The 22,730-nt window shown below is 52.9% G+C and overlaps 1 protein-coding gene across 1 annotated transcript in view; it reads right to left on the reverse strand.

The window, feature by feature from the left end:
- Positions 1–5,260: 5,260 nt before the first annotated feature.
- The window catches only part of LMX1A (LIM homeobox transcription factor 1 alpha), a 49,961-nt gene continuing 32,491 nt past the window's right edge, over positions 5,261–22,730 (reverse strand). The window contains exons 2-6 of the mRNA XM_044266775.1: positions 14,971–15,143; positions 12,223–12,300; positions 10,851–10,920; positions 8,035–8,205; positions 5,261–6,620 (exon numbers count right to left, since the gene is read on the reverse strand). Coding sequence (XP_044122710.1) covers positions 6,460–6,620; positions 8,035–8,205; positions 10,851–10,920; positions 12,223–12,300; positions 14,971–15,143 — 653 coding nt within the window. The 3' untranslated portion in view covers positions 5,261–6,459. The remainder of the gene's footprint in view (positions 6,621–8,034; positions 8,206–10,850; positions 10,921–12,222; positions 12,301–14,970; positions 15,144–22,730) is intronic.

Consider the following 22,730-nt stretch of genomic DNA (forward strand, 5'->3'; position numbering starts at 1 on the left):
CTCATGACCTAAGAGAGTTGCTCCATCTCCAGCCATCACATCTGCATTGCAGCCAGGAAGAAGAAAATGACAGAAGAGGGAAAGGGCACATGCCAGTGGTCTTTTAAGGAAGGTGCCTCAAAAATGCCATATGACCCTTCTGCTTATCTCGCTGGGCAGAACTTGGTCAAATGAACCAACTTAGTTGCACTAGAGTTTGAGAGGTATAGGCTTTATTCCAAGTAACAAATGGAGAGTTCATTTTAGGAGAGAATATATTATGGGAACAACCAGCAGCCGCAGCTACACCTTGAAATGGAAGCCTTTGATCCGTGTTCATGAATTAGTGGCAACACCTTTACCATCGATCTCATTCGATTTTCCTCTAGTTCTGCCATTAGTCAATCCTCTGCCCAACCAGGATGGTCTCCGTGCATTTACACTTGAACGTGACTTGCACCCTTTCTTCTGTGCCTTTATCCACTTTGGTCTTTTTGTTGAGAATGTACTTCCTCCTCCTCTCAACATATGTATTAAATCACTGACATGTAAAAATCCAAGCTTTACATTTATGGCCACCAAGCCCATCTTTGAAGGTTCAATCCCAGCCCCATCCTCTTGGTAAAGTATTTTTTCCCTTCCTTGGTCATTTGTCCCAACAAGCTCTCTATTTTCTGAATGCCTCAACCCATCATGCCCACCAGGGCCCTGACTCCTGGCACACACAGGCGTACACGGGAAGTTCGTGTGCATGTTCTTTACTCGCAACTAGATTGTAAGCTCCTTACGGGCAGGAAAAATATTGTGACTTCTTTGCATCTCTCCCAGTTCCCCGCCATGCATGTATTCCTGACCTCCATGAACCCGGCCACTGAGAAGTCAGGCCTGGGGGGACAAGCAAAGACAGAGAGCCAAGAGAAATGAACTGGAAACTCAACTGTGCCCCGAAACAACTCTGCAACCCTGGCCTTACTTCCTCTGAGCCACAGGTTTCTCATCTATAAAATAAAGGATGTGACAGCTATGCAGTGGAATCCAGGAACACACACGTACACATTCTCTCTTCCTACAGTGCAAACCCCCACAAAATTTGTAGGTGTATAGGTCCTGTTGGGATTTTTTTGGCTGCAAGTGACTGAAACCAATTCAGGCTAACTTGAGGGAAAAAAGGGGCCTCTTGTGGGATGAGCTGAGCAGACCGCTCACAGAGCCAGAGGGGGCATGGGGACTCATTTTGGCAATAGATGGAGAGTGGGGAGCGCAGGGGCCAGAAAGCAAGCAGTGTGGTCGTCTTGGCAAGTGCCCGTGTGGAAATGGGTTAGCTGGAAACAAGTTTCCAGCTTTGTGCCAGTCCCTTAGGTTCAAGTCCTGGAAAGGGACGCTGGCCTAGTTTTGGCTCTGTGCCCTGCTCCTTGGGTACAGGGACATGAGTTACCGGGATCTACAGTCCCATAATGACCTACATCTTTTCCCGTGGGCCTCTTTTTTTTCTTTCCCCCAAGATTTTACTTATTTATTTGAGAGAAAGAGAGAGAGCGAGCAGCAGAGTGGGAGGCAGAGGGAGAAGCAGGCTCTCCACTGAGCAGGAAGCCCCATGTGGGGCTCGATCCAAGGACCCCAGGATCATGATCTGAGCCAAAGGCAGACGCTTAACTGACTGAACCCCCCAGGTGCCCCTCCTTTGCGGCTCTTGATACAAGGCAAGTTCAGTTTGTTCACGTTTCTTCCCAACTGTCATCTCCGGGAGAGCGGGGCCCACAGCTCTTTCTACTTGATCCTATTTCTACGGCTCACGGTAGGGCATATTCTTGGTGCTCAGCAAATGCTTGTGAAATGAATTCAGTGAACACATGAGGTGCTAACGGAGGCAAATTGGTCAGCGGCATCCCTGTTGAGGGTGGGCCACACTTTCCCTTCCTAAGCACACGGGGTGCCGGACGGAGGGAGCCTGCAGATACAGACAGGTGACCTAATGCACTGGCCACTAGAAGCCACCGTAGGCTTTTTTTTTCCCCCCAGAATCTTCCCCTGGAGGGAAGAAGGCCCACCAGGCCATGGCAGCAGTAACCCACAGCAGCTGGTGCAGGAAAGAAATGATCTCCCTCAGATCCACGGTGCCCCTTCATTGCCATGGGCACCCACCCAGGCAGGAGCAAGGCACAGGGTGCCAGGATGTCCATCTGCATGCGCCTCCTGGGACGAGATCCCAAGGCTACTTATACAGCAGTCCACGCCCTACCGAGATCTTTCCTGTTTCCTTGGAGACTCATGACAACCAACCTGTAGGACAGGTGAGCATCATTGGCCCCATTTTATAAATGAGGAAATGGGGGCCCAGAGCCTTGGTCAAAGTCACACATCCTGGGAACTTCAGATAGGACAAAAGCATTAGGGCCAGGGACCCCCAGTCCTCCCCCACCCCCCATGTGGACAGGGCCTGTAAGCTCAAGGAAGCCTTCTTTTGAACTCTCCCCATCCTGTCATGGAACAATGTTGCAACATGCCAGACAAAGGGACTCAAGGAAACAACGTAGTATTGGGTTTAATTCTAGTTGAATTTGTCTGTATCCAGTTTGGACGAATGTGTTTGCACTGGGAGGGTGGGGAAGGGAGAGAGAAAGAGACGCTTGGATTTCCCTCGCAGAGCCCTTAGAAATGTGTCTTTGGGTTTGGAATTGACAAATTAATTCCAGTTTCTTCCCATTTTTGATTCATGGCAGGTCGACTCAAAACAGTGCCGCTCAGAAAAGGCTCGGACTATGGATCAGGGGCTCCCTCTCACCTCAGCCCTGAGTTGACTATGGACAGCTAGAGAAATCGCCTGTGACCTGACAGCCTCTCCTTAGGGGGCAAAGTTCATGGTGTATCCTTGGAATTGGAATTTTATCTGCCTGCCTTTAAAAAACCAACCACCCCACCAACCCAGCTCTCCCACAACTGTGAGTCAGGCTATATTAAGACCCACACTGAGGTTTAAAGAAGTTACATAAAAAGTGATTATGTTGATGCCGGGGGACCTAGGTGAACCAGAGGGTTTTCTCCTTTCTCCTCAAATAAGGACAGAGACTGCCTTAGCCCTGCATCAACAACCGAACCCCAGCAGTAGACACGGCCCCTGGCACAGCCGCCGCCACAAACCGAACACTCGCTGTGTGCCCAGTGAAGGGCTCCGGGCTTTGCCTGTGTCATCCCACTTGACCTTGTCACCTCTGCTAGGGACAAGCACCCTACCTGTGCCACGCATGAGGAGTAAGAGGCTCAGGAGAGGGAAGTAACCCACCCAGTTTGACCTTGCAGGTGGCGGGGGTTGGGGGGAGACTGGGATTCAGACCCCGTGTGTGCCTACTCCGAGCCATAAGAAAGAATGGAAAAAAAGAAGAAAAGAAAAGAAAAGAAAAAAAAAAAGCAAAGGAAAGGAGAAGAGAGGAAAGAAAAGGGGAAAAAAAGAAAAGAGGAAAGGAAAGAAAAGAGGAAAGGGAAGGAAAGGGAAGGGAAGGAGAAAAGGAAAGGAAGGGAAAGGAAAGAAAAGGAAGGGGGAAGGAAAAGAAAAGAAAAAAAAGAAGAGAAGAGAAAAGAAAAAATTAAAAAAGAAAGAAAGAGTAAAGAGAAAAGAAGAAAAAACCATCGGCGCAACATCTTGGAAGGGAATAGAGGTGCCCTCAAACTCCTCCCCAGGTCCTTCAGGTGAGCAAAAATATTAATTCCTACTGTTTGGTTAGGAAATCGAGGGGTGTTGCAGCAGGTGGCACTGGCTGGGTTCCCCACACAGGCCCTGCACCCCACGTGGCAGGCCGAAGCTAAAGGCTAAGGAGCCGTCGGGCAGACAGACAGTGACAGGGAACAGTCCCCAGCCGGGGCTCTCTGCGGAACCTGGGGACAGAACCAGGGCCAGCCCGGGTGAGGGCTCCTCCCGCCAGCCTGGCTTCCTAACTCACTTCTCTCTGCTTCCAGGCCCTCGGCAGGAGGCCCGAGTCCGCTTCTGACAGGGAGAGTGAGCAGAGGTCGGGGGACAGGGTCTGGCCAGCGGACGAGAGGACACACGGAAGTGACACCGCCCTTGGAGTGTAAATCCTGCTCTCGCACTCATTCCTGCCATTTCCATACTTTTCGTCATAGTCGTGACAGTCACCCAGATACCACATGGAAGGCCACCGTGGAGTCTGGGAGAAGCTCTGGTCGGTGGCTCCGCTCCCCCATCCTGCCCGGGCATCGCCCTATGGTCCTGGGTGAGACATCTCTCCTGCTCTGATTTCCAAGCAAACAGCCTCACACCGCACACTGCAAACCACCCCGCCTCGAGTGAACGTGACAGTGCCGGCGGAATGTCCCCCCGGCCTCCTTCCGCAGCCGGGTTCGTGAAGACCGAGGCGGCAAGGGTTCGCTGGAGTTGCTTTCCCTTCACGTTCAGCTTCGCCCTGTGCTCCTCCCCAGGCCCCCGTCGACAAAACACCCGTGCGCCCCTGGTTCTGGGCCCTCCACCCCACCCCTGCCCCTGCATCAACGACAGCTCATTTGTAAGAGGTTTTTAATTTCATCTCGGTATGCCATTACGCGTGGAGGAAGGATCTCTATTTGTTTTCACTCACACAGTTTCTGCTACGTTCTCCAGCTCTCTGCCACAGAAGCCCACGGAGTCCCACAGCATCTGCACGATTTCCACTTCCCAGACTGGCTTGGGCTTCTGGGTGGTTTACATAAATTATAAACATGAGCACAAAAATCACACAACACAGACTCTACCATAAGGGATCACGTCCCCTTTGCAGAGAGTGAAGGGACAAGGGTCTAAGGCCCTGGACGTCCTCGGCAGTGAGGCCAAGCCTGGACTGGCCCCTCTCAGAGGGGTCCAATCGGACCCCCCGGCTTCCCCCTGAGACCCGTCTGCTTTCCCAGGAGGCCTCCTAGCCCAGAAGTAGCTGGTCCTAGCACCACGAGTGGAGGGCAGGGTGCAGACTCCCGCGTTTGATGGCAGCCTTCCCTTCTGGCTCCAAGTCCGAACAGCGGGACAGAAGGAAGCAGCCCGGGTTTCCGCCTGGATCCCTGCCGCCTCTCTGAGCTCCAGAAGGCTGTTTAGAAATAGATTTTCTAGAACGGGGGCCAGCCGACATCTTATGAAAAGAGCCAGACAGCATAGGTAGTAAATATTTCAGGCTTTCAGGGCACATTCGCTCTGTCCCACAGTCCTTTTTTTTTTTTTTTTTCTAACAACCCTTTAAAAATGTAAAAAAAAAAAAAAAAAAAGAAACAAAGAAAACAAAATTTGTAGCTGGCAGGCCATAAAACACAGCCTGAGGGCCGTAGTTTGCCAACCCTGGTCTAGAACACCACGATGCCCTCTCTTCCATCCCCTCAACGATGGCCTCCTCCCCAAGGCAGGACTCCAGCCCCCTGAGAGGCCCTGAGCGGGCCATCCCAGCCGAGGCTCTGCATCAGGGACCTCGGCGGGCAGAGTGGCCCTCAGGGCGCAGGGTGCCAACCATCTCCCCCTCCGGGAGCCTCTTTTGCCAAGTGGCTGGTCCGGTATTTTAGACAAATACCAGCTATTCGTTCTAGCCCTGCTCACGGGTCCTGGGAGTGAATGAAGCCTCAGCATCCCCCAGTGAGGTAGGTACATAGTGTCAGCCTCATCCCACACCTGCCGTTGCTGAAGTTCAAGAGCAAAACTGACCTTCCTACTGCTGCCCACAACTACACGTCAGAACTGAAAAGAAAGCTGAAGAGTCTATGCTTTACCTTTTCTAAGAACACGCTCGGGGACTTTTCCGTCCCCTCCAAGCCCCATGATTCAACCCCCAAGAGAGCAAGAACCTCGACGACACTCTTGAAAGGAGAACTCGCTCCAGCCCTCGATGCCCCGGGCTCAGGTGGAGCGGCCCTCTCTGCCCTGCCGACAAGTCTCTTCAAACTAAAAATAAAGTTTATAAAAGTAAATTATCTCATTTTATAACTTAAGTGCATCAAGCATTTCCTTAAATATAGTTCACACTGAAAATAAAGTTACTTCTGCTGTACAGTTGGTGTCTGTTATAATTAGGAATAAACTCTGATGATAAAGCATGGAAGCTTACACACGCACACACATCTATCTGTCTGTCTGTCTGTCCGTCTATGGGTATATGGATGCGTAGACATATGCACCTCTTGACAAAAGCTTCCCCAAAAGAGCGGGAAGTTGTTAGGACTCTCTAGATACCTATAGTTTGCATAAGAATGTCTATATTAAAAGTCCCTGTCCTTAGAGATAAACACATCTTCACACCTAAAGCTAAGACTTATCAGAAACGTGAAACTATGCGATCCGTTACGTGTTCAGTCTTTGGAAATGCCGAGCTACATCAGGTCGTAATATAACCGCATCCCCGACAAAACTCCCTCCCCAGCCCACCTCTTCCCTGGCCTCCCCTTCCTATCGCCGGCCGACCCCTGGCGGCCTACGGTTGTTCTGGGTGGGAGCCCAGCCACAGAACTCGAGGGGAAGACTCAAGATGTAAAGTAAGAATTCTGCATGGAGTACAGGTGGTCGATGGGGTTTCCCACTCGGGACTGCAGGGGCCCGGCTTCTGAGGTCGCTAGGAAACAGTCACCCAGGTTGCTGAGGGAGGTGTCGTCACTATCCAGGTCGTGGAAGAGGGGTTCGGCACCTGAAATGGAGACGATATGGTCAGGAGGGTCCCGAAGAAGGACTCTCTTTGGGATCAGGAATGTGGGGAGTGCAGCCAGCGGGATGCCGTGGGGCGGGCGGAGGGACAGCCAGGAGGGGAGTGGGATGGAGGGGACCCCATCCCTCTGCAGAAGACCTCTCAGGGCCTTACAGGCTCCAGCGGAAAGCACAACCACAGAAAACAGTATCAACTAGGACAGGCCAGAGGCCCGAACGGGGTGCCGCAGCAGCAGATGTCAGAACGTCTAGACAGTGAGTTTGGGGAGTGGGCAGGAAGGGGCACCTCCACCTGGAGAGGGGGGCAGAGCTCTGGGAGGACTCAGCCGCCAAAATGGTTCTTGAACGTGGATCAGGAAGAAAATCAACACGGGCTCTGTGAAGGAGGCTCGTGCCACCTCCAGGGTCACAGGGGTCCATTCAGACAGCAAGATCACACCGACTGTCTGCTGCCTCCCTGAGTGCGTCCTGCAGAGGAAGGACGGTTAGGGGCCCACCCTGGGCTTGTTTACACCCTGGACGGAGAAGATGGGAGGGCCAGCTGTGGATCGCTCGGGGACCCCAGTGACAAGAACAGAGGCATCTCCCCCTCAGCCTCCGCACGTGTGATCTGCTCAGACGCTCCCAGGTTTGTCCGAATGAGGGTCAGTGAAGTCTGCAGAGCTGGATCTTTGTCCCAGTTTGCTGCACACGTCACGTGGCAGGACGACGGTCACTTCAACACGTTTTTTAATGAAGGCAAAAAAAAAAAAAAAAAAAGCATTTGCTTGACAAAAATCTGCGAGCTGAGCCACGTCTCTCTAATGCCGTTTTGAAGGTTTCCCAAATAAAACTGTATTTTTAGCTATCAATGTGCGGTTTATCACAGATGACCCAGATTAGATGCATCACATATGCCACTGACCTTCTCCGTAAAAAACGCAGTGACCTTCATCTGGCCCTGAGACTGAACTTCAGCCCTCCACTCCGGAGCTCAGCCACGCCATCAGCGTGCCCCGGCCTGGCTGCTGACCGTCAGCTGAGACAGCAAGCAGGGCAGGTAGGGGAGCCTAAGCCAGCCTCACACCCGGCACTAAAGGCAGCCCCAGCTGGGGTGGGCTGAGAGCAGGCAGGGATTGTTTTTCACCCCACAGTTCATGCTTCAGGAGCGCGTTTGGAGCGCGTTTGGAGCCCCTAAGAAACATCCGTTCAATGAGAAATGGTGCTTTCTGCGAATGGAAATATCACAAACGACTCTGTGTGCTGGTCCTTCTTCTGCGGCCACTGGTTACATGATTCTAGTGGCATTTTCTGGGCACGTACTCTGCCGGCTGCTTCGGTGAGGATCTGGGAACTGCGCAGATGTGTCGGGGAGGGAAGGCTGAGAGAGGTCCCTGAGGGGTGGGCGTCCATCTTACCGTACGGGTGCATGTGGTCCCCCGGCATCTGGGGAGGGGTGAGGCCCTGTCGGAAGGGGTCTGAGCTGTAGACACTCTGCTCAATGGCCAGGAGCTGCTGTGGGGTGGGCAGAGCCGTGTACGGGTTCATGATCCCTTCCATCCCAGCATTCCCGCTGCCGTTTGTCTGAGCTGGGGACAGAGAAGAAGGCAGGTCATTCTCCAAGTGCAGCGCGGGATCCCGTGCTGGGAGAGAAGGCTGAGAGCATCTTCCGAAATTCATGTCCCCTGCTGCCCAGTGTCCTGACCCAATACCAGCCTTTGCTATGACTTTGGAAGGAGGAGTGAGAGGGGCGGGTGCCTGTGATGCCACGGGCCCCAGACGTGGAGTGGGACGTGCTGCGTCTGCCATTCCACCGTGGGGACCCCACCACACAGACTTCTCACAGGCCTGCTTGAGCAGCCCAGCCACGCGGCAGCTGGCTTCCCCGGAGCCAGCAACCAGGCAGAGCACAAAGCAGAAACTGCCGTTGTTTGTTGTGACTTTACCTAGGTCAGCCCTAGTCAGCGTCCAAGAGGATGGCACAAGGGTGACGAGCATGGAGAGATCATTTCACTTCCTGGCTCTTGGTTTCCTCATTTATAAAATGGTCCGGAATGAGGCGACATCCATGGTTCCCAGCCTATGCCCTACCCCCCAAGGGCCATCATGGGTCATCCTCAGAGAACATGGATGGGGAAGGTGCAGTTGAACTTGGAGAGCTTCTTCGAAGTACATCATTAAATCCAAGGTGTTTGAGGCTACACACAAGTTTGGCAGCCCCTGGAGGGGATGGATCTAAAGACCCTTCCAGCATCCCCTACTGAAAGCGCATCAGTCAGGTGGGGTTCCTGACTCCAGCCCCGCTGACCTTGTGGAACGGAGAGCAAGACTCCGTGAGGCATGTGAACACGCTTTGGAACCACTTGCTACACTTGCGTAGCGAAGTTCTGGAGACGAGAGGACTCACGTCCTGCCTCCACATCCTGCTGGGGGTTCTCTGAGCATCGGCCCCTGAGCTCTCAGAGACTCTACTCCCCACGAGCTTCTGCTTTCTTACGTCAGCCCTAGGATTTCACCCTCGGAGTTGCCCTTTGAGTTCTCCAAAGCCTCAAGCACTCTGAGTGTGTGTTCTCATAACGCCTTGCTGCGTTCTCCGCCCCCCGAGCGTGCTGGCCTGTAAGAGTCCACATGCATGGCTTCTGCATGGCCGTGACCCTCTCTGAACTTCCCGGAGGCCCAGTGCAACAGGGCTGGTAGGCGTCATTATCCCACCCCAGGGACAGACAGCCTGGGGTGCCAGGAAGCAGAAAGCCTGGTCCCAGATCAAATAGCTCTGGGAGTGGAGCAGGGACAGCATCTGGGTCTGCTGACTAACCTGCCCCAATAACCTTCCCCAGTCGCCCTGTCCTTGCTTAACTTCTCTCTCTGAGCATCTATCTTGACGTTAAGACACTGTTTGGTGTAGAAAATGAGAAGCCAAGACAAATCTGGGCTGCAGGAGTCAGATTCTACATTGAGCCGAGCTCAGGTATCAAGCACAAGGCAAGGGCAAGGGCCATCATGAAAGGGCAAGGAGTCCCGTCCGGGGACTGAGAGCCAATGCCACAGTCATGGCCTTTTTCAAAATGTGGTCCATGGGCCAGCAGTAGTGGGTGTCTGTTAAAAATGCAGAATCTCAGGGCCTACCCAGACGAGAGGAATCAGAATCTGTACTTTACTACATGTCAAGTGATTTCTGTGCACACTGATGGCTGACGATTCCTGTTTGAGGTACAAGCAGATCCCTTAGGGAATCCTGCTACAATGCTGTTGGGTGCATAGTCCTTTAAGAATGACATGGTCGGGGGCGCCTGGGTGGCTCAGTTGGTTAAGTGGCTGCCTTTGGCTTAGGTCATGATCCCAGGGTGCTGGGATCGAGCCCCACGTCAGGCTCCCTGCTCAGCGGAGAGCCTGCTTCTCTCTCTCTCCCTCTGCCTGCTGCTCAGCCTACCTGTGTTCTCTCTTCATCTTTCTAATAAATAAATAAAATCTTTTTAAAAATTCAAAAAAGAATGATATGGTCATAATATAGTTATATTTGATTTTTTTTCTTTTGGTTCCCTTGAAAGGTCCCACAATCTGTCCCTCTTGACTCCCTTCCCAGTGCTCACATCAGCTGTATTAGCCACAAGAGCAAATGAAGGTGCTTATGGGAGGGGAGAGTTGGGGCATCACGGCCTAGTGGAACCGAGGTTCAGAGACGTCTGCTCCGGTCCTGACTCACCCCCTAGTCAGCGAGGACCCGGTCCCCCTTGTCTGCTCATCAGTGAGGTGGGGACAAAGGACTTCTCTGTTCTCCTGGTGTGAGGGTGTCAGACTCAGGTTGGCGTGAGAACCGTCTTTGAACTCTGAACCCATGAATGTGCCCAACCAGGGAGGGGGTTACTGTTTTACTCGCAGCATTTTTACTGTCTTATGTTGTTTAGGAAATGGACAAGTCACAGTGACGTCCTCCGTCAACTGCTTTGCTGGGAAGGACAAGGATCTGGCTGTGGCCCGGGCCCTGCGGGGAGTCCTGCCGCAGCCCCCGGGGCTCTGGAGATGGCTCAGACCACAGCAGTCAGCATCCCAGGCCTTGGCTCGTGCCTTCGACCTTCTCCCCCAGCCCCCGGGCCTCTATCCTCGCTGGAAGACCACCGACCTTGGTGCAGGCAGGGCTTCGCCGAGCCCAGAAGCGGCCTTCCACCGCCCACCAAGAGCCATGAGGTGGGCGAGGCCTGGACCCTGGCAGGCCTGGCTGGAGGGTCCCACTTACCAGAGCTCAGCCTCTGGGTGTTCTGCTGGTCCTGTTGCTGCTGCTGCTGCCTCCGGGCCAGCTTTTTCATCTGACAAGGAGAGGGGCGCTGGGTTAGGGGGTTAGATCGGGTGACCAGCAGCAGGCCCCTGCCGGGGACATACGGGCCTCATGCAGAAAGCAGAGGGGCCACACCCGCGCGCTCGCTCAGCAGAAGAGCCAGCAGCGCATTTGCCCACGGCTGTTCTGGGATCTTCCCCTGCAACTGTGGGCCCGTCAGCTGGCTGGGAAGCATGAGGCCGTCGGTCCTCACAAACACGGGGACGTCCCCTCAGCAGAGAAACGTCACTGCTTATGTGGTGACAGTTTCAAGTGAGGTGTAAGTGCAGGGGTGTGGGGCCCACAGCAAGGGGCTGCTGACGGCGTGGCACCTGGGACGTGGCAGGAGCCTGCTCCCCGCCCCCTCCCCCGTCTGCTGGCTCTGGTGTTCGAGACGCTCACCAGACCCACAGCCTTGGGGTAAGGAGCCGATCTCCCAGAGCACGCTGGTACCACCAAAACCTCCCGGAAGGAGCATCGTAACCCAACTTCTTGCACTGTGTTCGGTGGAACGTTAGGGTTCCGTGAGACCCTAACAAAAACAAGCATTTCTCAGAGCTTCAAACTGCCCTGCTTTAGGAAGCCATGAGGTTACGGGACCTCTCAAACCTACGGAAACATGGGGTCCTCCCAGGATGAAGTGTGTACCCAGGGCTCTGCTAGAATTCAGTTAGGGCAGCACCGTGCTATCCTAAGGAATCATGATCAGATAGTGAGATAGGAAGTTATCACCCTCTACAGATTAGGACCCCAGACATATGGGCCATGGGCCACATGCCTTTCTAGGGGCAGGAAACTTGACAAGCGCAAGACTATGTGGACCCTGGTGGGCTCCGGAAGAGAGTATGATGGTTGGGGCGTATATGGGGGCACTGGGTAAAGGCATTAGTGCCACCATGCTACCACGTGGCCCCAGAGCTGTCACACGCACGCTATAGAAGGTTCTCTTGGCAATTTTAAAATAACTTTGGTAGCTGCGTTAGTTAAAGGTGATTTAAAGAATCCATTTCTACCAAAAAACACAAAAAGACATTTATGCCAGCAGATGGGTGGCCAGATTCAGTCACGGCCACCAGGAAAATCAGTCATTTCACTAAAACAAATGCCCTGCCTCTCCCCCAAGCAGGACAGCTGTGGCCCACATGACGGCCCACAACAGAATTTCTGACTCGTGAGAACTACTATCCAATGAGTTCTGGTTAGACATCATATCCACAAGCAGTAAGTCCCACCACTGCTATTTTGGGAAACCAGCCACACCGAGACAGACGACAGTACGAAGCCAATTGATTACCTTTGCTCTCTGGTTCTGGAACCACACCTGGACGACACGGACGCTCAGCCCTGTCTCTGCGGCCAGGGTCTCCCTCACCTTGACAAAGTGGAACATTAGAAACAGAGAAACATCGGCATCTCAGAGAGGGGGAAGCACGTTCCCGACGCAGCGCATAGGGAGGCCGGCAGGCCGCATCTTGGTGGGAGCTGGCTAGTGTCTAATGGCCACTTGGAGCCCAGACACAAGACCATTGCTTCCCTTCTAGTGGAGGGAAGCCCTTCACCAGGTAAATAAAGGAGGGAATAACTCATTAGATGTGTGTTCCAAGACGGGTTTCCAAGTGGTTTTTGAACATGAGCAAAACCCGTCATTGATCGTGCTTTCGGAGTCGATCCACGCCAATGTACAGACCTACTTAAGGAGAAATGAGGGTGAAAACCACTTTGCAATAGCGCTCTCTTGTTCTCTTCTGTTTCTGTTGCTTGACCTACATTTTGGTTCTGTCCCTCACATCTCTAGGTGACTCTGGGGGCGTCATGAATATTCATATTCACTGTTACCCTGAGCGAGCCCTACTCAAGGAGAACGAGACCAGAGCCATCTGGAATCGGGCAGATCGAAAGCAGTCAGCTCTGACCAGCACAGGTGCTGTGGCCCCAGAGAGACAGGACGGTCGGGATCCCCATGCTGAAGGATGGTTGAAACACTCCCCTCCATGCAGACGCACGGTGAGGGGCGGGCAAGGTGGCAGGCAGGGAAGAGTTGAGAAGCTCAGACTTTCTGAGAGCGAGTCTGAGAGACGCTGCCCTCTTGCTTCGATCCTGCGCGGACATGGGGTTAAACGCCTAACATGGGGGCAGAGAGCTCACAGGGGGCCTTGGAAAGTGGTCCACCTTCAACACACCACGTGGGCTGAGGCTTAGGAGAAGATGATTAAACCAGATCTTTAAGACACATCCTTCTGCTAAGCCAACTAAAATAGCAGTGTGCCCCGACCCCACCTCCACCTGCTGAAACCCTATCCATTTTTCAGAGGCCCAGCTCAAAAGCCACCTGTTCCACAAAGCCTTACCTGATTCCCCAGACAGAAGTGAACTTTCCCTTCCCTGTGCTCCCACGGCTCCCGGCTGCCCCCCTGTAATGGTCCTCACAGCTTTCTCCCCCATGTTATGTGCACACGCATCTCTTCCCTACTGGCTGGTGGCCTGCAGGCTGCCTGGCCGCCAGCACCAGCCACAGAGGCTGGGAGTCTAACGTGTAGAATTAGTAATAATAGAAGGAGATGATCATTAGTCCTTACCCAAAGTCTGCTTTGGGGCTTTCCTTCCTCCCCGCTCCACCCCTGGAGTTTAAGGAGTATGAAGGCAGAGAAAGGTCTGCTGGAGGTCAAGTGCGATGGCAAACTGTACTATTGGTCAGTTCAGCAGACACGCCCCCTCCCTCCCCTGCACCCACAGGCAGGCCTTCCCCTGCCTCACTTGGGGTTAGCCACATGACTTGTCTTGGCTCATGGGATGAGTGTGAATACGGAATGTGTGATCCAAGGAGAGCCTTTCAGTGGGTTTGCCGGTATGACCTGGCCTCCTGCCTTCTGCCATCCTCACGGGAACAGCGTGCTCCCTTGGCCTGGAGCCCCAGAGAGACAGGTGGAGCAGGCCTGGACCTGAGCCCAGCTGGGCCACAGCCAAGCTGCAGTCTAGAAGCAGGAACACGATGTCTGCTGGAAGCCACCAAGGTTTTGTTTGTTATGACAGCCAAAGCTGACTAATACAGATAGAGAAAAACAATGCTCAGTTTTTCGAAAATGTCTTTCCTCCACAAGGTTCAATTGAAAAAGTTGTCTTATTTGGGTAGCATCAGTAACGAGACTGAGTACGTGGCCGTCCATAAGTGGTGGATACTTAATAAACCGGTGCAGCTGTCTGTGGCAGAGACTGCTGACTGTCCCCAGTGTCCCTTCTCTCCTTCCTCCCATTAACCACCGGTCAAGCTTCAGCAGGACATGTGGCCACCCAGGCCGACTCACTGCCCAGCCCCCGTAGAGGAGGCGCGGTCAGGGGATTAAACTCTGGCCACCATGTCTGAGTGCAAGTTTTACGAAGCATCTTGGGGCAGGCCTGCTCTCTACTCCCTCTTTCTCCACCACGGTGGCTGGAAAAGTTGGTGGCATGAATGAACCCTGTGGCAGGTAACAGAGCTCCCTGCTGACCTTGGGCTGCTTAGCCCTGGACTGCGACGTAAGAGGAAAATAAACTCATACCTCATTAAACCACCGAAGTTCACATCAGCCCCATTTGTCCCAGTTCCAAACTGGAAACAATCCAAACACACACCGACCGGGGAGGGACAAACTGTGACACATCCATACCGGGGGATACCCTTCAGCCACAAAGATGAATGAAGTAAGACATCAGTGAATCCCAAAATCGCCACTCCAAGTGGAACAAACTAGACCAAAACTAAATAAATATATGTCTACGAACCGCTCCGTTTTTGCTCTCCCTGTTAGAGCATCTGGGTCCATCCCCATAACTGTACCTACTGTTCTTCCTATCGCTCTCCGTAAACTGAGCCGGCGGCCACTCAAAGTGGGTATGCGTGCACAGAAGGGATCGGGGATCTGGAGCCTCCAGCAGGGCTCAAGGCTACCTGCACAGCCTCCCCCAACGCCTTAACTCCCCCACATGTCCATGGGCAATCCAGAGGAGGGCAAGATACACAAACAAGTGGGGCCCAGTCCCCCTTGCTCCCTTCCTCCCCCTGTACCTTCCTGCAAGGCTTGGAGGACACTTCGAATGAGGCCTTGAATGCTCTCCTCTGTTGGGTCGTCAAGATGGTTCTGGGACGTTTGGGGCGCTTATGGTCTTTGCCGTCTTCGGCAGCTACTTTCCCTGCCCCGTGGGCTGACTTGCAAAGACTTTCTTCATCATCGCTTTTGCCTAAAAGATGAAGAAAACACTGTTAAGTTCTCCAAAGCCACTTTCTGGAGCTGTATGTTATCGTATAACAAGGCACTCGGGTCCGTGTTCCCAGGATGGCTTTCCAGGTGAGTGTAGGAACCTCCGAAGGACTGACGTGAAAGCCTCCATTAAGAGGCCAAGGAAATTCCTTCTAAAATCTGGAGACAGCAACCAGAGAGTCTACCATTACGGTTCCGACCATTCTCCCAGGGTGGTGTCTTAGCTCCAAAGTTACTAACTAACATCACCTTGAGCAAGGCACTTAACTCTCTGACTCGGTTTCTTCACGTGCAAAATTGGGACAGGAGAGAACCCATGTCCCTTGGGCTGTTATGAGGATTAAATGAGTTTCTCAATAATGCACTCAGAACTCTGCGTGGCATGTAATAGATGTCCAAGAAGCACTGGTTATTAATATTATTTCTTAAAAGTCATTCTTCCAAGTCTAGGCCTGGAGAAATTTTGTATAATTTCCTAGATACTGTGTCTGAAATTCTAGACACCACAGGGGTGGAAAATATTACTGTTTAAAAAGCCATGGAGAAAACAAACAAATAAATAAATAAATAGCCATGGAGGACCAGCATTAGATTACCTGCAGGGACAGATAACAGAATGGACTTAACACAGGTAGTCGGGCAAAACTGCTTGTGTATACAGTAGCGATTAAAGTAACTATATTTGCGTTTATGGGAATTACTTCACAAGCAGTGAGCAATTGGAGGAAGGAAGCAAAGCCTTCAGTAGCTGTCACAGCCTCTCCCAGACTCCCCCTTGCATCCCATGGACATCACCTCGTGCTTCTGAGAAGAGGCTTCTAGGGTCTGGGAGATACGACGGGAGGGAGACGTTTTCCTAATCTCGCATTAAAAGACATCGGCAGGGACGCCTGGGTGGCTCAGTTGGTTAAGCAGCTGCCTTCGGCCCAGGTCATGATCCCAGCGTCCTGGGATCGAGTCCCACATCCGGCTCCTTGCTCGGCGGGGAGCCTGCTTCTGCCTCTGCCTCTGCCTGCCATTCTGTCTGCCTGTGCTCGCTCGTTCTCCCTCTCTCTCTCTCTGACAAAAAAAAAAAAAAAAAAGACATCGGCAGTTATACGGCCAAACAACCTCACAAGAACATTTCCCACTGGGTCTTCACAGAGCTGAGCTGTCCTCTTTCCTCTTTCCATCCTTGGGATGGAAAGCCCCATCCCGAGAGTGTCCTCAGCTCTGGTGTCCTGACACTGGCTCCCCTTCTGGCCATCTCAAGAAATCCAGGAGGAGGGGCCCCTCCGTGTGGGAGCCACACAATGCTTGTTCTTCATCCCACCCTCCTCTGTAAAGGGGATGGTGCATACGCCATTTTAGTTCAGACTTCTGTTGACTGTTCCATCCGAAAGGACAATGGCTTCTTTTCTCCGTGAACGTTCAGACATACAGTTGGAACAGGACGGGACACTAACCCGTGAGTTCCTGGAGGGCATGACCCTTTCAATGTCACTGAATAGGTCTGATGTGGGCACACCTGGGTCTCCATCCACCCTGGACCCCCATTATAAGCACGGTGCTATGAGAGTGTGGACATGCCCTGGGCCTCAGTTTCCCCACCTATACCACTGCAGCAAATGGTACCCTACCTCACGGAACCACAGTACAATAGCCCAAATCACACAGGAGGCTTGAAATAGATGTGGAGAGAACATCTTTTCCTTTCTGCCTCACTCGCCTCAAGAGTACAGAGGGAAAACCCAGAAAGATTAAACAAGAGATAAACAAGTATCCTCGTGACAAGGAGTGGCTACTCTGACCTCTTTACCTCTGAGGCAGCTCTTCCCTGGGGCAAATCCAGTTAGCTGACCTTAGCCATCCCTCCGTAGGGTCTTTCTAGAAGGATATTTTCAGAATGGCAAGGAAAAAATGAACACATAACAACTAAAGACCATGGGGAAATAAGAAGACCCCACAAGAAGACAGACAGTGGGAAAAAAGGCACTGACTCCCCACACTCACCCCTGCAGGCCCTACACCCCACTGCTCAGAGACCCCCTCTCCCCAAAGCCCAGTCCTTCACCGAGGCCAAGAATTCTGTCTGCTGCTGGAGGGTCAAAAGGATGTTCCTCTGTTACCGATGAGGCCTTCAGTGAGTTTTCTTTGGAAATGGGCTGACACCCCCACTCCAGGCTCATACAGACCTCCTGCGAGGCCAGCGATGAACAGGAGTGGAGTCTGGAATGAACGGCCGTGAGATCCCACGTGCAGACTACGTCTGAAAATGCACTTGTACAATTCACTGTCTCTCGCACCTGAAACTCCTATAACACTGCATGTTAACTCTACTGGAATGTCAATTAAAAGCTTAATTTTTAAAAAAGGCATTGGAGCACAGAAAATATCTCATCAGATAGACACAACAGAATAAAATGCAACTGTATAATTTAGGAACTTCATGTCTTATAACCAGTTTTGTCCACAAAATGATATTTGCGATTGTTTTCTGGAATCGGTCCGGGTCTCCGACAGTCATGCCGCACGTGGTCTGATGCATATGCTTATGGATAACTAGGAAAACAAAACTCCTGAAAATGTAAGGTCTAAAATCATGCCAGATTCCTCGATGATGTCTCAGACACACTGCCATCCTTTGGGAGAGCAATGTGGGCTCTGGAGTCTTCCAAACTCAGGTTTAAATTCCGGCTCAGCCAGTCATGTGTGATGTCGAGCAAATTCTCCAGACTCCGAGGTCTCACTGGGGAGAGCGACGGGGCTGTTGGCATTAAATGAGATACACGGAAAGGGTTTAGCACTGTCTAGAATGTAGCAGGTGCCTACTAAATCATCACCGTCATCGTCACCATTATTACTTCAACATAAAAGAAGTATTCTTGATCCGAGACACATGTTTTCTGTTAATAGTTGCCTGTCGACGGGAGTCTGAGTTAAGGTTTTACAAACCCAGCGTTCGTTTCTCTTTGCAGACATGACCCCAGCCAACACTGAGAGTCGGTTATAAGTCCGGGAGCCTGTGAGTGCTCGTGAGAAGGAAGGTGAAGGGCAAGAGAGGGGGTTGGGCCAGTTCAGACCCAACAGTGTAACTGCTGAAATCTGTTGGGAGCCCCGGAGGCGGGCTTGGTGAGGCCCCTCGGGTCGCTGTGTTTCCCCCACTCCTTGTCTGGGATCCCGACACCTTCCCCAAGAGCTGCTGCTCCATCACGGAGCAAAGGGGAGGAGGAAAGAGAACTCATCCCTAGGCTAGTCCCCGCGGCCCACTTAGGAGGATGTGGGAACACTGTGCGTGGCTCATTCATCCTCTCCCCGTCCCTGGAGGAGGAGAGATGAAAACATTTGTTTTCAGAGGAGGAAGGTGAAGGGGGCAGGAGGGGGGAGAACAAGATTAAGATTGGTCTCAAGAGTTTCTATTGATTTTGTGGTACATTTTCTCCCTTCGATCCCTGTTTTCAGTTCCTAATCTCTCTCTCTCCTCTGTCTCCTCAGGTCCCACCTTTTGCCTTCCAAGAAGAGCTTCATGCCCTAGACCAGGGGCCTACAACCTTTTTTTTTTGGTAAAAGGCCAGCGAGGGTCTATTTTACTTTTTGCAGGCCTTACAGTCTAGTGCGACCACCGGCCTTCGCCACTGGAGCGCAGAAGCTACAGACCATGAGTAGGCGTGGCTCTGTGCCAATAAGACTATTCCAGAAACGGGCCCCAGGCCAGATCAGGCCTGCATACCATAGCGAGATGATCTCTTCTCTAGACCTCTCCGGACCTCCTGTTTTCCATCAAAACTTACAGATCTTCCAACCCAGTCTTACAGGTTCTGACTCTTGGGATGGAAAGCTCTGCTGACAAACACCAAGGCGTCCACGAGGCGCACGGTCCGCCATGTTCTCTCCCACGGTCAAAACCATGTATGCATCGAACAGAAAACGCCCCCAAGCAAACAGACACCTCTGTGGGATGTCAGGTGCCCTGGCAGAGCTGAGCGAGAGAGATTCCGAAGACGCAGTGCACAGGGGCCTCCTGGCATCTCTCAAGGTGCCAACAGACGCACGACCCAGCTGCCGAGGAGAAGGGAGACCATCGCTAATGTCGCCCTGCTCCTGACCTGCGGGGCTGTAACTGTGACGGACAGAACGGGGCCCTCTGACTCTGCTGGGGAACTGGCAGGCTGCTCCCAGGGGGTGTCCACGGAGGCTTCCCGCCCTCTCGTGCCGTAGGGACAGGCCTGTCTGACCCGGACCCCAACTTCTCTGCAAAAAAACACGCGATGCCCAAGAAGCACATCTATTGACAGGTCCAAAGGAAAGAAACGTTGGAAAGAGCTAGGAAAGTTCTCCCAGCACCCGCAGGAATGCTGGAGAGCAGAAGAGGAAGAGCCACTTTGAAACAGCAGAGGCGTGGGAGTGGAAGGAGGAGACGGGCCCGCTCCGTTGCCAGCGCTCCCACACCCCGATGCGGGCCGGAGCGATCCCTCATAATTTAAGCTGACACCCCTCCATGGAGATGAAAGGAACACCACTCGCTGTCTCCGACAACAAATGTCAGCCTCCCTGGAGGCCATTTAGACACAAACACGGCATAAATCTGACTCCTAGTGGGGACGTCCAGAGACTTATCTCCACGCACAGCCTACCATAGTGAAGTGAATTTGCTTGGCATAAAGTCTGAACATGTTTCTCAGGGTTTTTCTTTCCCCTTTCTCATTTAAAAAAAAAAAAAAAAACTGGCATGGTTCAGGGCTGTTCTTCCCCCTTGCCTGGCCCTCCCACTCGTTTATGACATGAGCAATCACAGATGAAAGACCCCGCCATGGTTTATGGCCCTGAGACGGGCTGCACTACCTGTGGGGCCTCGTACATTCATTTCGGGTTGTTGGAAAAAATCCCAACGGCCCATAAACAGGGGAAGAGATATCTGAGCTTGGCCCAGGAGGTGGGGTGGGGGCAGAGCCCCGCGTGCTAGGGAAGGGAGAGGCAGGAACAGGCCTCAGATGCTTCCCCCGTGATGAGCCTCATAAATGTCCTTCAGGCTGGGGGAGGGCAGGGTGGGGAGGAGAGGAAGGGTCTGGGGCTTGCTGTGGGGGGAGGGGCAGGGAAAGGAGGAAGGGCGGCATGTATGAAGACAGGAAGCTATTTCGGCTGCTGGCTGCATGTCAGGCTCGGAATTCCTTTCTCCTGGAGCCCAAGCAGCCATCAACTCTAGGTGCAGCACAGCACCTAAAATCCAAGAGGCAAGACGATCCGGAAAAGTCAAGTCCGTGTCTGTCTGAAACTACCTTGCCCGTGGTTCTGCATGGAGGTCTCGACTACGGCCAAACCCAGGTTCCCCTGAAAGATCGGACTTGGAACCGGTTCGTTGCACTGACTCAATGAGCATCCATCCTGGGCTCCAGGCAAGGACCAGGACGGCTCCGGGATCCGCAGAGGATGGAGATGCGCCCTCTGCTCTCACAGAGCTCTCAGACCTGGGAAGGGGAAGGACCCAAAGCCCAAATATGGATAACTTTGCTCCAAGGAGTTAAGGAGGGGACTGGACAAGGTGACACTGTGCAGGTGTCACTGGAATTAAAAAAATGAGTCACACGAGCAACACGCAGCAGTTCCAGATACAGGCGACAGGGCGCTGCCTGTCCCAAGAGCAGAACTTTCAACGGCACAGAAGCAAGGCATCAACCCAGGAGGGGGGCTCTTCAAATAGCAGGTGCGTGGGCACGCCGTTCCAGCCCAGGGCCACTCAGTGCGCTGGGGGGGATAACAAAGCCCTCAGACATAACCCCTTGCTCCTAAGGAACAGAAAACAGAGTTAGCACGTGTGAAACGGTGCAAAATGTTACATAGAATTTGGCTAAGTTCCTTGCACATGGTGAGAGACATTAACACAAATGTAGGCATTGAGAAAAGATGGTTCCGTGAGCCAGAGAAGCTAGTGGCAGCAGCTTAAACACGGGAACGAGGGAGGTGAGGCTTTCCAGAGGTGGAGGGCGGGAAGCTGGAGTCCTGGAGAGCTCGGCCTGTCTCTAACCTCAGGATGGGAAGAAAATGAGCGCACGGCCAGGGACCAGGACGGGGAGCTCAGGGTCTCGCTGGAGGTACACAACTGGGAGGAAGAAGAAATTCAGGTGGAGAGGGGCCCTGGTGTCCCAGAGCCGATGCTGTCAGCAACAACGAGATGAATGACAAGGGGAATTCTGCGGCTGGAGCCACCTGGGCCAAGAGTGGACCAGGGAAGGCCTGGACGCCAGGCACGGAATTGCTGGGCCCAGGCAGGGTGAGGACAGCCACCTGGAAGACGGGACTGAGGAAATCACTCAGGCCCCAGGGCTAGCCAGGGACCCTGAGCAGAAGGAAATCCCCACACCCCAGGAACCAAGTCTGTGTCAGGCCCTTTGTGTCCAGGGTGCACAGGCCCTGTCATCTCCACGGCAACGCGCATGACAGGTCGGACCATCCACTCTGCTCCCACCTAAGGAATAAACACAGACTCTGAGAGGTTCGGGAATCTTCCCTCTAACACACAGGGCCCCGGAGGCAGGACCAGGTTTCATCCAAGGCCTGTCTACTTCCAGCCAGGCCCAAGGTGCTCCTGCAGGGAGGAGAAACAGACTTTTTTTTTTTTTAAGAGATGGGAAGGGAGGGCAATCCTTTCGGGTCCTCTTCCTCTTTGGGGGTTTTGTACTCTTAATAAACTCTTCCTTCCTGCCTACCAAAAGAGAGAGAGAGAGAGAGAGAGAGATTGGAAAGGGGGAGGGGGGAGGGAGAAAGTTAAGCAGACTTCACGCCTAGTACAGAGTCCGACGGGGCCTCGATCTCACGATCCTGGGATCCTGCCCTGAGCTGAAACCAAGAGTTGGATGCTTAACCAACTGAGCTACTCAGGCGCCCTGAGAAAAAGACCTTTTAACCAGCAAACCGGACACAAGTAAAGGACAGTTACCTGCGCCTATCCCGGCCTCAGAGTGACGACAGTTAGCTGCCCTGTGTCCCAGAGTCCACTGGAAGATCACTCTTTACGTCAGGGGCCATGCAGAGTGGTAGAAAGTAGCTCTGGCCATGAAAGAAGAGAGCTGGATTCTAAGCCCTAATTCTGCTACTCGCTGTGGACCCTCGGATGAAATTCCCACATCTCGGAGACCCCATTTCTTCATCCACGAGAGAATATAAAAATCCCCTATGCTGACCTAATCCTTGGCATGGGTCATTTTACAACTGCATTGCTTCATTGTTTCGATCACAGCCCTAGAAGCAGAAAATGTGTATTTGTCTTTCTTTTTCCTTTTATAGATGCACAAACTGAGGCCCAAAGAGGGGGTTGTTCTGCCCAAGGGCACAGGGTCGGGATGCTGTGTCTTGTGCCCCCTCGCCGCCTCTCCCTGCCTCAATACATGGGATTGTGATGAAGTTCCAAGGGTACGTGGTATTTGCAAACATCAGGGACTGGCCAACTGCAGGTGGCGTCGCCATTATTAAAGAGTGAGGAAAGAAAGGCTCACGGCAAAGGCTTTCTCGGGGCTGAATCATTCCCCACAAGCTCCTGCTGGAAAGCCATTCTTTTCTGTCCAAAAGGGACGGGAACTCTCCTCCCTCCCCC

This window comes from Neovison vison, chromosome 10 (genome assembly GCF_020171115.1).
Source record: "Neovison vison isolate M4711 chromosome 10, ASM_NN_V1, whole genome shotgun sequence".
In the NCBI taxonomy this organism is placed as follows: Eukaryota; Metazoa; Chordata; class Mammalia; order Carnivora; family Mustelidae; genus Neogale; species Neogale vison.